At 38.3% G+C, this 15790-nt stretch overlaps 1 protein-coding gene across 4 annotated transcripts in view; it reads left to right on the top strand.

The window, feature by feature from the left end:
* Nucleotides 1–15790, top strand: part of XIRP2 (xin actin binding repeat containing 2) — a 238766-nt gene that overhangs the window by 206819 nt on the left and 16157 nt on the right. For all 4 annotated transcript variants that reach the window (XM_073647013.1, XM_073647012.1, XM_073647016.1 and 1 more), the window contains 2 exons: nucleotides 691–809; nucleotides 4544–14099. In XM_073647013.1, the coding sequence (XP_073503114.1) occupies nucleotides 691–809; nucleotides 4544–14099 (9675 nt within the window). The remainder of the gene's footprint in view (nucleotides 1–690; nucleotides 810–4543; nucleotides 14100–15790) is intronic.

Below are 15790 nucleotides of genomic sequence, written 5' to 3'. Positions count from 1 at the left end.
AGGGGGTATCAATGTCAGTGCAAACTATCCGTCGACATTTGAATGAAATGAAACGCTATGGCAGAAGACCAAGAAGGATCCCAATGCTGACACAAAGACATAAAAAAGCTAGACTGCAGTTTGCCTAAATGTACATGAGTAAGCCAAAATAATTCTGGGAAAGCGTCTTGTGGACAGATGAGACCAAAATAGAGCTTTTTGGTAAAGCACATCATTCTAATGTTTACCGAAAACAGAATGAGGCCTACAAAGAAAAGAACACAGTACTTACAGTCAAATATGGTGGAGGTTCAAAGATGTTTTAGGGTTGTTTTGCTGCCTCTGGTACTGGGTGCTTTGACTGTGTGCAAGGCATAATGAAATCTGAAGATTACCAAAGGATTTTGGGTCGCAATGTGCAGTGCCCAGTGTCAGAAAGTTGGGTTTGCGTCCTAGGTCATGGGTCTTCCAGCAGTACAATGGCAATATTTTTAGAAATGGTGGGAATAGAGAAAATTTAAGGAAGGGCACATCTGTAGGTACAACTTTAAAGAGTTAATCTATTGAAAACTAGTATCAAAGGTAATAAAGATGTCCACATTAACGCATTAGCTTACACACGGGAATGCATGGTAAAATAAAAATGAATTAATAATTATATGAAAAATGAATTCATATTTGTATATTTTTTATGATTTCATGTTTTAACAGGTAATATGGAAATGCCTAAAATTTCTGCACAAGTCCTTAAGGAACAGTATGAAAAATCTCTCAAAGAAAAAAGCACGAGTGTTGGTGGAACCGCCTTTTCGCAAGGAAAACAGATGAAGGTACTGTTCTGTCTGATTGTATTTGCTGTAAATCTCTATTACAAGTTGATAAAATAAGAATGACAAAGAAATAAAATTACATTAGAAATGATCATTTGTATGTCTGTATGAATGAGCTTTATCTACTGCCTTATCTACTTTTCACAGAAAGATGTTGTCTCCTTTCAGAAAACTTGTAATAAGCTGCGGAAAAAAGAAACAAACTGGGTATTACTTACTCTGCCCAGGTCCAGCACCAGCTTTCCACCACTGCCCGGTTTTTGTTGTGTGTCTGGAGGCTGATGTCACACTGACAGCATTGAAGTCAATCACTGAACTCAATTACTGTATTCATATAGACAGCACAAACTGTTGAGCTCACTGATTGGCTGCAGCCCTGTCAGCACTGCAAACAAACAAAGAGCAGGACAGTGGCAAAAACAAAAACAGTGGCTTGAACCCCTGGATGAAAAGTACTAGTTTATAAAAGGGGACAAACTCTTTGATTCTTTTTTTAACCTATCTGTATATCTAAAAATGTAGTAGAGCTGAACTTGACTATTTTACTTGCAGTGTTTTCGCATTTTGATTAACCTTAAGGGTTACATTTTCATCTGATTTAAATGTTCACAAGTTCATGTAGATTAGAAATGTTATATATGAAATTGTCTATTAGTCCATGTTCAGACGTAGCAGATTTGCTCTGGATTTCGGGTGTAGATTTTGCACCAACAATCTGAATCAATGTACAGTACAATACTTTGTGTGGGTTTTAAAGCCATAGAAATATGAAATACCTGCCTGTAGCTGCACAATCAGAATACTGAAAAACCTGTAGAGTACTATATTGTCACGGGCTTACCGCGACAGAGAGGAGTCAGAAGACCGCAGCATCTGAGTTCACATACTCCTGCATTGAATAGAAGCACTTCTCCCTATTATTAAATGGTGCTGGTTTCTTTCAGCAGTGCAGGAGTTAAACTGCTCAGCTTTGAGTCTCAGTAACTTCCTTCTGGAAGTTCTCAGCTGTGCAACATTAGTCACTCCCCTCTCCTACATAGTCTCTGCTCTGGCTATCTGGGATTGCCAGTGTTAAGTCTTGTTCTGCCTGGTGAGGAGTGGAGTGAAAGTGTCGGTATTCGGTAGAGGCGTTTAAGGAGAGTTTTTCTGTGACTGTTGATTGTTTTTTTGGCTGTGAGCATAGTCCCATACTCTTCTATTTTTGTTTACCTTCCTAATCTCTTCGGTGTTTACCACTGTTGTCTGTGAGTGCATATTTTGTGTGTTTGGTATTTTATTTTATCCCTGTACGTCAGCCCTTATCTGTCCCCTCCCCCACCCAGGGAAGTTGGTAGGAATAGTGTATGTAAATACACCAACCCGACAAACAAGGGAGGACGTGCAGGGATAAAATAACATACCAAACACACAAAATATGCACTCACATACAGTACAGACCAAAAGTTTGGACACACCTTCTCATTTTAAGATTTTTCTGTATTTTCATGACTATGAAAATTGTACATTCACACTGAAGGCATCAAAACTATGAATTAACACATGTGGAATTATATACTTATTCCATCCGGTTTGCATTTAGTTGGACCATCATTTATTTTTCAACAGGACAATGACCCCAAACAGGCTGTGTAAGGGCTATTTGACCAAGAATGAGAGTGATGGGGTGCTACGCCAGATGACCTGGCCTCCACAGTCACCAGACCTGAACCCAATTGAGATGGATTGGGGTGAGCTGGACCGCAGAGTGAAGGCAAAAGGACCAACAAGTGCTAAGCATCTCTGGGAACTCCTTCAAGATGATTAGAAGACCATTTCCGGTGACTACCTCTTGAAGCTCATCAAGAGAATGCCAAGAGTGTGCAAAGCAGTCATCAAAGCAAAAGGTGGCTACTTTGAAGAATCTAGAATATAAGACATATTTTCAGTTGTTTCACACTTTTTTGTTAAGTATATAATTCCACATGTGTTAATTCATAGTTTTGATGCTTTCAGTGTGAATGTACAATTTTCATAGTCATGAAAATGCAGAAAAATCTTAAAAATAGAAGGTGTGTCCAAACTTTTGGTCTGTGCTGTACAACAGCGGGAAACACCGAGGTGATTAGGAAGGTAAACAAAAAAAGTTGGGACTATGCACACACCTAAAAAACCAAGCAACAGTCACAGAATTACTCTTCTTAAATGCCTCTACCTAACACTGACACCTCCACTCCACTCCTCACCAGGCAGTACAAGAATTAACACTGGCAATACCAGATAGCCAGAGCAGAGACTATGTAAGAGAGGGGAGGGGCTGATGCTGCACAGCTGAGAACTTCCAGAAGGAAGCTACAGAGACTCAATGCTGAGCAGTTTAACTCCTGCACTGCTGAAAGAAACCAGCACCATTTAATAATAGGGAGAAGTGCTTCTATTCAATGCAGGAGTACATGAACTCAGACGCTGCGGTCTTCTTACTCCTCTCTGTCGCGGTAAACCCATGACATACATAATTTTTCTACAATGACTATTTATTAATCTAGAATTTTACTAAAGAAGGGGTATTAGAGAACTGCAGATATTGTATGAGATGGTGTACCTTACAAAAATAAATATGAATTATAGCAACTATCCTTTGCAGCATCTGATAGATTCAGCTCTTCTATTTTTATTTTATTTCAAGTGTATTCAGGTTTATCATATGCAAAGTTAAAGTGTGACTATCATTTTTTTTTTAATTTCGACATATTATATTATCATCAGAAGTTTTGATCATTGGGGTTCCAGATGTTAAAATCATCACCTATTGCTAAAACAAATGGATAAAAAAAGCGGAGTTCCTTTGTTCAGTAGGCTTGGACAGGTCAGCAGGAAAGCAGGTGAATTCCCCAGTAGGCCCCTGTGAAGGAGTGTTAATAACGAGCAGTGCTAAAACAATTGATTCAATATTTGTTGATAAAAGCATCATCTAATTGTTTATTAATTAAACTACCCAGTTTTATACTTCATAGAAACCTAAGAAAATTTATGTACTAGATTTAGGTTATTTTTGCATATAGCTGAACAGTGGGCCCTTATATTTAGTGTTACAAGTGGGCCCTTGCCACCGTTGTCTGACACAGTTGTTCAGATTTTGGTTCTTACTCGCTCAGCTCTCTTTGGAGAGTGTACTGACTCATAAACTTCCTATACACCCCTTTTGCTTCAAAGACTAGGAGAGCCATGCAGAGCCAATCAGAAACTTTCTACATTTCTACTCCTTCATATGCAAATTGCCTCTTCAGAGAGGAAGAGGACTTGAACTCTAGTGCCACATATTGGAATATCGACCCTTTAACAAGCTTTTCCATATGACTTAGGATAAAAGCCAAACCAGAATCTCAATTTGCAGACAGTTCAAGTCCTCTTCCTCTCTTAAAATGCAATTTGCATATTTAATTTCCCAGAGGAGCATGCATGGCGTATAAGTCTCCTCACTCTGACATGATAGACTTGGCTTGTCACTCTCCACAAGGAGAAACTTTACCCCCTTAGATTATACTCCTTCATATTAACACTTAATACAAGTCCTAGCACCTGGAACCCTACAGAACAAAACGCCTGACGTCACTATAAATTGTCAAAACTTTTAGAAAGGGTGGATCCATTTGAAATATTGCTAAACTGTTACTGATTAAATCTTAGATTATCAATACTTTACTGTTAAAGCAATTGTAAATTTGGGATCTTAAATCATTGTATTTTATTCCCCCAAGATATATAATGACCATCCAGAATTTGAATGGCCAGTGGTAAATACCAACGTCTCTGCCACGGCAAGTAGAGTCCATGATGGTATAAGTTCATCATTGAAAACAGAACACTCAGCAAAGTCTGCTCAAACTAAGTCTGTCCGTTTTGGAAGTTTAGAAGAGTTTCCACTTCCTCCTCCTCCTCCTCCGGATATTTTAGAGACAGATGAAATAGCAGATTTTTCCCAGTCCCCAGAACCTCCAAACTCTACTGAAAGAAATGCATCAGGTGCCCCCAAAGATGTATATTCAAAGCAAAGAAACTTATATGAGCTGAAACGTTTATATAAACATATCCACCCGGAAGTGAGAAAGAGTTTAGAAAAAGAATATATTAATCAGGTTTCTGATATTGAAACTAGTCAATATGATCAAAAAGGCGAGGTTCAACATACAAGGTCTGTTTTTGAAAATCCTGCTGGCAGCCCCCAAAAATGTCTTAGTCCTGAAAGAGAATATTTGGAATGGGATGAAATTTTGAAAGGAGAAGTGCAGTCTATGAGGTGGGTTTTTGAAAATCAACCTTTAGATACAATTAAAGATGAGTCGCCTGAACAAAGTCATATTAAAAGCATTGGAGAACAAGAAATTATAGCCGGAGGAGATGTCAAATACACAACATGGATGTTTGAGACACAGCCAATTCATGCCCTTGGAGTGGATTCTTCAAGCTCTTTGGAAAAAGCTGAAAAAGTACCAGAGCTTGCAAGAGGAGATGTACGAACTGCAACATGGTTGTTTGAAACGCAGCCATTAGATGCTCTGAACAAAATTTACAAGGAAAATGATTCTGACACAGTTTTTACTTCTGAAGATATTTATGGCGGAGATGTAAAAGCTGGTAGATACTTTTTTGAAACTCGGTACAATGACAGGTCACTTTCTTCTGATGAAATGAGTATACTGAGACTAAAATCAGAACTTCAAGAGTTTAAAGGCGATGTGAAAAGAACTGTAAAACAATTTGAAACTGACCCTAAATATGTCTTACAAGACAGTTCTGGAAAAGTACTTGAAATAACAACTGTCTGCAAGGAAGACTTTGAAAAAGGAGATGTTAAAACAGCCAGATGGATGTTCGAAACACAACCTTTGGACATGATTAATCAAGATAAAGCTCAGGTCAAAGTTGTCAAGGGCATATCTATGGAAGAGAGTATTAAAGGTGGCGTAGGAAAGGCAAAGTGGCTATTCGAGACACGTCCCTTAGACACAATTAAAGAGGAAGACAATTCTGTTACTCAAAAGGAAGCCATCATTGGTTCAGATGTGTATCAAAAATGTTGGATTTTCGAAACCCTACCAATGGACATTTTGAAAGACAATGCTAATGAAAGGCCTCTAGAGGGAGAGGAGATAATAGGTGGGAATGTCAGTAATGCAAAATATCTATTTGAAAATGTTCCAATGGATGAACTTAAGGAAAATGCTGAAGTAGGTAAACTTAAAAAAGTAATCACCTCCGAAGAGGAAAAAGGGGATGTTCGCCATCAAAGATGGGTTTTTGAAACACGTCCTCTTGAACAGATTCGGGAGGATAAAAAAGAGCATATTAGGACTGTCCATCTTGATGAAATCCAGAAAGGAGATGTTAGTACCTGCAGAAATGCATTTGAGAGGGAAGATTGGCAAACAGTTGATTCCTCCTATAAAATTCAGATAGAAGATGTTGATAAGGGAGCAGTCCAGCTTAACAAGAAACTTTTTGAAACAACACCTCTGTATGCTATACAAGATAAGTTTGGACATTATCATGAAGTTAAAACAATTCGTCAAGAAGAAGTAGTCAAAGGAGATGTAAGAACATATCAATGGATGTTTGAAACAATCCCAATTGATCAATTTGGAGAAAGTGTTGAGAACTACCAAGTGATTAGAGGAATATCTTCACAAGAAGTACAATCTGGAGATGTCAAAAAGGGAAAGTGGCTTTTTGAGACACAGCCACTAGATTCTATTACATACCTTAGCCATACTGAAGGTGAAGAGTTAATACAAAAACAGAGAAATGATATTGTCAAAGGTGATGTGAGAACATGTAAATGGTTATTTGAAACACAACCAATGGAAGACCTGTATGAAAAACAAGTAACATTGACAAGCAGTGAGGAGATTCAGAAGGGAGATGTGAAAACTTGCACATGGCTTTTTGAAACTCAAGCACTTGACGCAATACAAGATGAATCAGAAAGGTCTACACATTTGGAGAAAGAGGAAGTCATAGGTAGAGATGTGCAATCGGTTTGCTTCCTTTTTGAGACACAAAACATAGAACAAATACAAGGAGAAGAAAAGAAAGACTTCAAAAGAGTGGTTGAAATTGATGTTCAGTCTGGAGATGTCTCTTCTATGAAATATATTTTTGAAAACCAAGCACTAGATCAAATTAGTTCTAGCTCCCAAGAAGTTCTTGAAAGAATAAAAAATGTTAAAGCTGAAGATGTCCAAAAGGGAAATGTCTTGAATTGTCGATGGCTTTTTGAGAATCATTCTATTGATGAGATCAATGAAAATCGTGAGCAAAGTAAAGAAACATATACAATTACAGATGTCCAGGGCGGCAATGTAAAAAAAGGATGTTTCATATTTGAAACTTTTTCCTTAGACCAAATTAAGGATGAGCGTTCAGAAACTACCAACAGAACAGTGAATGTGGATGAAATATTGAAAGGTGATGTGAAAAATTATACTATGTTGTTTGAAACTCAGCCCCTTTATGCTATTCAGGATAAAGAAGGATTTTACCATGAAGTTACAACAGTAAAGAAAGAAGAGGTGATTGATGGTAATGTTCGTGGAACAAGATGGCTGTTTGAAACAAAGCCTTTAGACTCTTTCAATGATTCCAATGAAGTGTTTGTTATCAAAGCTGTGACACAGGAGGATATTCAAAGAGGGGATGTTAGTTCTGTAAGATGGAGATTTGAAACTCATCCTCTAGATAAGATTTCTGATGAGGATAAATCAGAATTTCACACTATTGAAAATATTACAGGTGGCGATGTGAGAGGCAACAAAGAGCTATTCGAAAATGAGAAAAAGAGCCAGGTTGTGCGAACAGTGAGCATTAGTGAGATAAAAACGGGCAACGTAAAGACATCTACTTGGTTGTTCGAAACACACACTCTCAATGAACTTCATGGAGAAAATTATGAAGACATAAAGAGAGTAACAATGGAAGATATCCAAAAGGGAGATGTACAAGAAGCTGTGTGGCTTTTTGAAAATCAAAACTTGGATTCAATCCGAGAAATTGATGAAACTGAGAAAAAAATACTGAAGGAAGAAATTCCGCAAGCTGATGTTAGAACAACCACATGGCTTTTTGAGACCACACCATTACATGAATTTAATGAATTCAAAATACAGAAACAAGAAGTCGTTGGAAAGAGTATCCAAGAAACACTAAAAGAATTGTACAGCCAAGAAATGGTTAAGTCCCATGGGATTATTTTGGAAGCAGATGAAATCGGCGATGTCCGTATGGCCAAATTTCATCTCATGAATCAGGAAATTCCAAAGATAGAAAAGCAAGAGATTATAAAGGGAGATCTTCGAAATATAATGATGAACTTGCTTTCTCAGCAATCATCGACTGAAAGAACAGTTCTGTTAAATGAGGAAGAAAAGGGCAACATCAATTTGACAAAATCACAGTTAATTAATCAATCAACTGACATACAAGCAATGCGGGAAGACATTATTGGAGGAGATATTCAGGAAGCAATAAAAAACCTTCTTAGAAATGAAGATTTTGTGAAGCAAGGAATTCTTATTCAAGAGAACGAGAAAGGTGATATAAAAATGACGATCTACTCCCTATTTAATAAGGATGACAACCGTGATATTCAGCGGGATGAAGTAGTGAGTGGAGATATAAAACGTGCAATTTACAACTTAAAGACCTCTGTCATATCTGGTGAGAAGAAAGATAAGGTCAGAATAGAAGATTCAGAAAGAGGAAATGTACAATTTTTTACTACTTGCATTGAATCTGGAGCATTAGATTACTTAAAAAAACTACACGGAGAATTTGAGGATATAGTGGTGGAAAATAACAATGAAGACATTCTTGGAGGTGATGTTGAAGGTACAAAATTATTGCTTAAGCGGCAACGATCCCAAGTTGATCGAACTGTTGAGGAAACAGATATCATCCCTGGAGATGTATATAATACAGTTAAGGTTTTTATGACTGAGCCAGAGAATAAATCATTTGATGCAAATAAAGAAGAAATTGTTAAAGGTAATTTGCAAGCAACCTTAAATTCTCTCAGTCAAGCCATAAATCAGACTGCAGTGGTACAGAAAGAAGAGATTATCAAAGCTGATCTCCCAGCAACACTGAAGTCTCTTACTGAAACACAGTATCAAGTCAAGGATACGGAAAAGCCAGATGTCATCCCTGGAGATGTTCAAGGAACCATTGATTCTTTAGAAAAAGCTGTAAAGCAGAAGACTGAGTTTGTTAAGGAGGAGGTTATTCATGGCAACGTTGAGGCTGCATTAAAATCTTTGAAAGAAGCACAACATTCTGTAAAGCAAATAGAAAAAGACGATATAATCAGAGGTGATATATGTGCAACCAAGCAAAGTCTATTGGACTCTTCTACAGAACGAAACTTTGTACAACATCAGGTCAGCATTCAAGGTGATGTAAAAAGTACCATGAAGACATTACTACAGCCTTCCTCTCAAGTAGTCCAACGTGGTGCAAGCATTGAGGGCAATGTCAAAGACACAATCAAAACGTTTCTACAATCTAGTGAAGAAAATGAACTTTCTCATACAGCAGGCATGGCAGATTCAAAAGAGATCACTGAGGGTATTGATATCCAGAAAATAGCCACAATTGATCAAAGAAGTCTACAAAATGTTAATAATTCGCAACACAAAGTTTCAGATACAAACATAAATGCAGATTACAAAAGTATGCAGAATATTAATGCTTTGCAGCAGAAAGTGTCCTCCGCGAGAAATACTGAACAGAGAGAAATGTATAATTCGCAAAAAGTTTCAACCAGCAAAACTTGGAACAAAAGTAAAACTGGGTCTGATGCCCAAATTGTAGAATTTCCTGAAGAGCAAAGTTGCTCTGCTCAAGGCTTTAACAAGATACAAAAAGAAAAGTCACATATAGACCTAATCAATCATAATAAGATAATGAATGAAACTAAACTGGTTTCCAATGTCAACAGTTCTAGAACCACCATTGTGGATGTGACGGATACTAGAAGCTTCCAAAAATTAGACCGTGGTCAGAAACAAGTGACAAAATTAGACCAAGTGACAAATCATTCAAGAAAAATGGTTTCAGGCAATACATTCAACATTCAGAATGCACAGGTTTTGGATACTATCAATAACAATGTAGGTATTGCACAGAAAGAAGATCACTCAATGGATAAGATTTGCTTGGAAAAAGAAAATCAAAATAAACATGTGATCAAAAGAAAAGCAGTCCAAGAGAGGAGCGAAAGCAGCAAAACTATATCTACTAGGGGTAGTAATCATCTTACAAAGAATATTAAAGCTACAAGTGATATGGGAAATACATTAATTAGCTTCCCTCCTCCTCCACCACCACAATTACAGCCTTTTGTGGAAGAGCCTCCACTTGCACCTACACCTCCACCCCCGCCACCACCACCACCACCATTGCCAACTGCGGTTACCCTTAAAGCATACACTGAACCCGAATATTTTCCTTCTCCTCCCCCACCAGTAATAGATAAGTTGGAAAGTGACATTTTTCCACCTCCACCAGAAACGCCACCTCCACCACCAATTATAAAATCAAAAGAGCAAAACAAAGAGTCATCTGTTAGAAAAGCTGGCTTTCAATCTCATGAGCAATCGGTCACTACCAGCAAAGAATCAAGGACTCAATTAAACAGATTTACCACAGAACAATCAAATAAAGAATTAGCACAAAAATCTACTGAAAAGGAAAAATCTCAGAAGATAGTAAATCAAGGACCTGATGTGCTTCCAAAGTCTAAACTGCCCATCTTTCATACTAAATCAGGAACTATGTCAAGCACAAAGGCTAATGAAAGCAAAAAAATGGCAAAACAATCAATGACTTCTAAAAGTGAGCAAATATTTAACATCAGTCAGTCTAATTCAGGTTATTCTGAACAATCTGAATTTCATGGAAATATAGCAGTATATAATCAAAAAAGCTTAAATTCCAAGCAAAAAATGTTCTATTCACCAGTCATATCTCCAGAATTAAAAACTCAGACTTCATCATCTGATTCTAAAGTCTTTGCTCAAGAACAAGAATTCAGTAAGAAAATTGAGGACTTTAGTAATTCAATTGTCCAAGACTATGATCAAATAGTTTGTGATCAGGAACTTGAAAGAATCCATGAGGAGTCTTTAAAACCGAATAAAAAAGTTATTCCTTCATCTCCAACCCAGACTAATGTAACCCAAATATCAAACCTCAACACAAAAAGCATGGAGACTAGCAAAGTAAATGAAAGTAAGGCATCCATCTCAGGGACAATGACTTCAGTACATGCGGAGAATGTGAACACAACTCAGTTAAGTGAACAAGACTTAGATCAATTTACCTGTGATCGTGAATTAGAAAAAATTCATGAAGAAACATTAAAACCCAAGAGAAAGTTGTTCACTCCATGTATGATGTCTCCAGCTGAAACTCCAACACCGAAAACGAAAACATATGTCAGAAAATTTAAGACGCCTTTAATGATTGCAGAGGAAAAATACCGTCAACAAAGAGAAGAAATAGAAAAAAATAAGAATAAGACTGGATCTCAGGTTTATATTTCAACATCTCCAGGAATACAAAGAAGACAGGTCTCGGCAGAGAGTAAGTCCATCCATTCATTGACAACAGATTCATCGAAAATAGCAGTAACACCAACAAAGGAGGCAACTAATACACAATTCCAAATGAACACAAATAATAATATACTTTCTTCTGTAGCATCTGAAGAGTTATATAATAAAAGTAAACAAAATGTGACACAATCAGTGTCATCATCATCAGCAACAATACCTAGCACTGTCCCGAAAGGTCAAATGATCTCAAAAGAAACCCAAATGATTCAGCAACAAAGCTCTCAGGGTTTTAAAGAATCAAACACACAGGAGCTTACAAGTAAACATGTTTTTAACAAAATAGAAAAGTCAAAGCAGATGGATCAGTCTGAAGTGACAAGAGTGTCTTCTCCTAAAACCAATATTAATGTTGACAGGGAAAACCTAGAAACAGCAAAGTGTGAAATTACTGCTCAAGCTGCAAATAGTGTAGGGGTTAGGCAGCACGTTGATCATAGATCTATTGTGATGAAGCAAAGGGTCCTTGAAGAATCTCATAGCAGCCAAAAAATTGAAAATAGGCTGAGTCAAGAATTAAAAATACAATCCATGTCTGAAAGCTCAGAACAAAAACAGATTCAGAACATGAGTAACATTCAAGCAATGACTAATGAGAAAGAAACAAAAACAGTCCCAAACCAATTTATGGGCTTGGGTGGCACAGTGACCAAAACTATAGAGTCACCAAAACTCCAAAGAAAACTACAAATCAAAAAAGATCAAATAAAAAGTGAAGTTGAAGTCAAGCAGAACATCTCTGCAGCAGCTGGTCAGAATGAAAAGGCAAAAAACATTGCTAAACCCCAGATCCATCAACATATGTCCCCTCTTCCACCACAATCACCATCACGTCCTAAAGAACCACCTGCAGCATCAGAAAGTGTTGCCAGCACTTCTGTTACAGAACAAAAACTCAAAGAATCAGCTGCCACAAAAGAAAGCTTGCAAATGAGCCTGAACATCAAATCGGAATCACAAAACAAACAGGAGATGAAATCATCAGAAGTTATTGAATATTTTCGGAAATGTGAAGAGCTGCAACAGACAGTGTCGAATGCAAAAAAATTGGAATCAGATCCCCAGACTTTAAATATTAACACATTTAGAATGTTTCTAAGCATCGTTCCCACCTGGTTAATCAGTCAGGAGAAAAAGAAAAACATTGCAGATCTGGCGGCCTCCAGCAATATGGTTGATATTAGAGAGCAAGTATCCTACATTAAAAACCAAGCAATAGAGATGAAGTCAACTTTGGAAGACAATATTCAAGCAGCTATGAAATCCACTTCATTTGTAAAAAGAAGAAATGTATCCAGTACTCAAAGTGAAGCATCACAAAAGCAGATTACTACGGTTGCAAAAAAAGTGGAGACAAGTAGGCAAAGAAAGATCAGTAATGACCTAGAAAGACTTCCAACTGACATGAAGCAGACTGATATTAGGGCTTGTTCTCCTCTCTTAAGGATGAGATCTCCATCACCTACTTATATTACTATAGAATCTACTGTAAGGCGTACTGATTCCCCACAAAAAGACAGAGTTCCTTCTTCATCTCCACTCCCAAAAGACCCAGTAACAATTCCAATGCCACCACGCCGTTCAACAACACCCAAATCATCATCTCCTTCCCCGTCTCCTCAAAAAAGTCGTTCTGAACAACTTGCCAAACTAAAAGATACCACAGTGAAACTCTCTCAAGGAGCAGCCCAACCTCGAGCAATCACTCCTATCCCAATAGTAGTTGAGAAAAGATGTGAAATAGTACACTCTCCGGCTACCTTGAGAAGGCAACTTAAAATAGAAAGCCATACCAAAGAGTCTTTGAGAACCACACCTGTTCCTGCAGAAGTGACTGTCAGCAAAATGGAGGATCGAACAGAAATTTACGAGGAAGCTAGATTGTCCGAAAAACAACAAACACACTCAGAGAAAGATCCAACACACATTCCAAAATGGCTGGGCCGAGATATGGATACTTTGGATGGAAGATCAACCTCACAGAAAACCAAAAAAATCCCTACAGATCAGGTATTTGATACGAAAATGAAAAATGTTTACATGAGAGATGGAGAGAACCTTAATAGGAAGGCTACACTAACAGGTGGAACTGAAGGACACATGACAGCATTGAAGGAAAGTGCAAGTTCTGATTTTAGACCTTCAAGTAACAAATTTCAAAGTGAACAAAAAAAGGCAGTACCCAAGGAAGGCCAAGGGGTATTTAATGAGCCACCTTCACAAGGGAAGGTCAGGACTGTTCCAATAAAACAGATTAGAGATCACAGTAAAAATGCTTCCAAGCAAATATTTGTGAAACGGCATGATGAGAGTCACGAACATTTATTCAAACCCATGATGCATCCAGAAACTATATTACAAGCCTCTGGTGTTGAGAAGATGGAGAGCAAGGTGACCAGGTCAAGAACTTCACAGAACGCTGAAGGCATGAAGACTGGGTTTGAATTCAAGCATGCACCTCCAACGTACGAGGATGTCATATCGGGTCACATGCTCGACATTTCAACTACTGAATCCCCAGAAGAAATACTGAAAAATTTTCAAAAAACCTGGGAAGAAAGTGAAAGAGTATTTAAGAGTCTAGGCTATACTGTCTCAGACACATCCGAGGTGATAAGCAGCTATCACCAGGAGGAATTCAGATCCGGTAAATAGGCATGTGCTTTGAGGAGTCCCTAACAGACTAAAAAGATTGCAACCATATAGTGATTTTTGCCGTAACAATAGGATAATAATAATATATTATTAAATACTAACAAAGCAGATTTCTTGAGCTTTTCTTCATCTATTTCCTTTCCTGTTTTCTTTCTGAAGGCTTCTTTTTAATCTCATGCTGTGTGTGTGTTTCTGACTAACATTGACTGCTGTGTTGACTGTAGAACAGAGATGAATCTAAAGGTAAAGTTGATATTATATTCTGCATATATTTATATGCATGTTAATTGCTCCCATTAAACATGTTTCTGCATATAATTTTATAATTGCATGAAATATTGTGAAATCCCATGCATATGGACTCCAACAGTAAAGTGTGACACAGGCAATTATGTGATAGAACAAAGAAAAAGGATAATAAATATTTTGGCATCAAACATACTGCAAAGACAGAGAGGAAAGTAAACAGCTGCCAAAGCCATCCACCAAGTAGCTGGAGGTGAGAACAGTTATAACTAGTGATGAGCGAGCACTAAAATGCTTGAGTACTCGTTGCTCGTGTCTAGCAAATTGGAATACTCGGGTGCTCGACCCGAGCAACGAGCCCAATGTAAGTCTATGGGAAACTCGAGCATTTTTCAGGCGGCTCCCCCCGGCGGTCTGCAGAGGGCCTAAAAATTGCCCAAATCGATGGGAACAGTGCTCAAATAACATGGGAACAATATGGGGAAGACCCCTGGAAGCATCTCTGAGTCCCAGATCACTGCTGTCAGAAACGTGGTCAGAGTATTACGCCACTTTTACTGACTCACAATAAAACATACAAAAACGAAACCAAAATGGATTTTCCTTGGAAATATGTTAAGGAACATCCTTTCCAGGGTAATGACTTGTATATAAGGCAAAATAAATAACCAAAAACAAAAATACTCCTCCACAACTTGGGCTATGTTCACACGTAGCATTTTTGATGCGTTTTTGCATTTTTTAAATGCTTTCAACCAAGACAAATGCATTCACCAGGAAATGTCATTTTAACATTTTACAACCTTATCTGGCCATGTAGTGTGTGACACATCATCAGACACACGCATACAGTGCTGAAAAGACATGGGAACAGCATGGGGAAGACCTCTGGAAGCATCTCTGTCTCCCAGGTCACTGCCTAAAAGTGTGACCATCATAAGTGATCCTTAGCGCATGCGAAGATCCCTGCCACCATGCACCTGTCATTGCAGACAATCACTGTCCATATCCTTGTCCCAGTGCAGCGTTCAGTTGTCCCTACCACATTCCTTGGAATGCAAGCGCAAGTATGCAGGCAGCCACCCACCCACAGGCTGCAATACTATACTGCCAAATTTTTGACAGCTGCTTGCACTTGAAATGTGGCCGTTTAGGCTCGTGGAGGCGGAAGCTTTTCATAACCTCATGCCGGCGGTGGCCGGGTGTCCATACTCGGTCCCCAGCCGTCACTATATTTCCCGGTATCGCCTCCGCCTTCCACAAGCATGGGTCCCACAACATTACCCGTGCCCTCCCCAGTGCATTTACTGGGAAGGACCGCCTAACCACAAGCACGTGGACAGGTGAATGTGGCCAGGGACGGTACGGAGCCAGTCCACATCTTTTTTTGCTGAGAGTTGTATTTAGCTCGGTGAAAGGACTGGCATAGAGGGAAAC

This window comes from Phyllobates terribilis, unplaced genomic scaffold, assembly GCF_046119375.1.
Source record: "Phyllobates terribilis strain yellow unplaced genomic scaffold, ASM4611937v1 Scaffold_9__5_contigs__length_417890890, whole genome shotgun sequence".
In the NCBI taxonomy this organism is placed as follows: domain Eukaryota; kingdom Metazoa; phylum Chordata; class Amphibia; order Anura; family Dendrobatidae; genus Phyllobates; species Phyllobates terribilis.
This window is presented reverse-complemented; position numbering and strand designations above follow the sequence as displayed.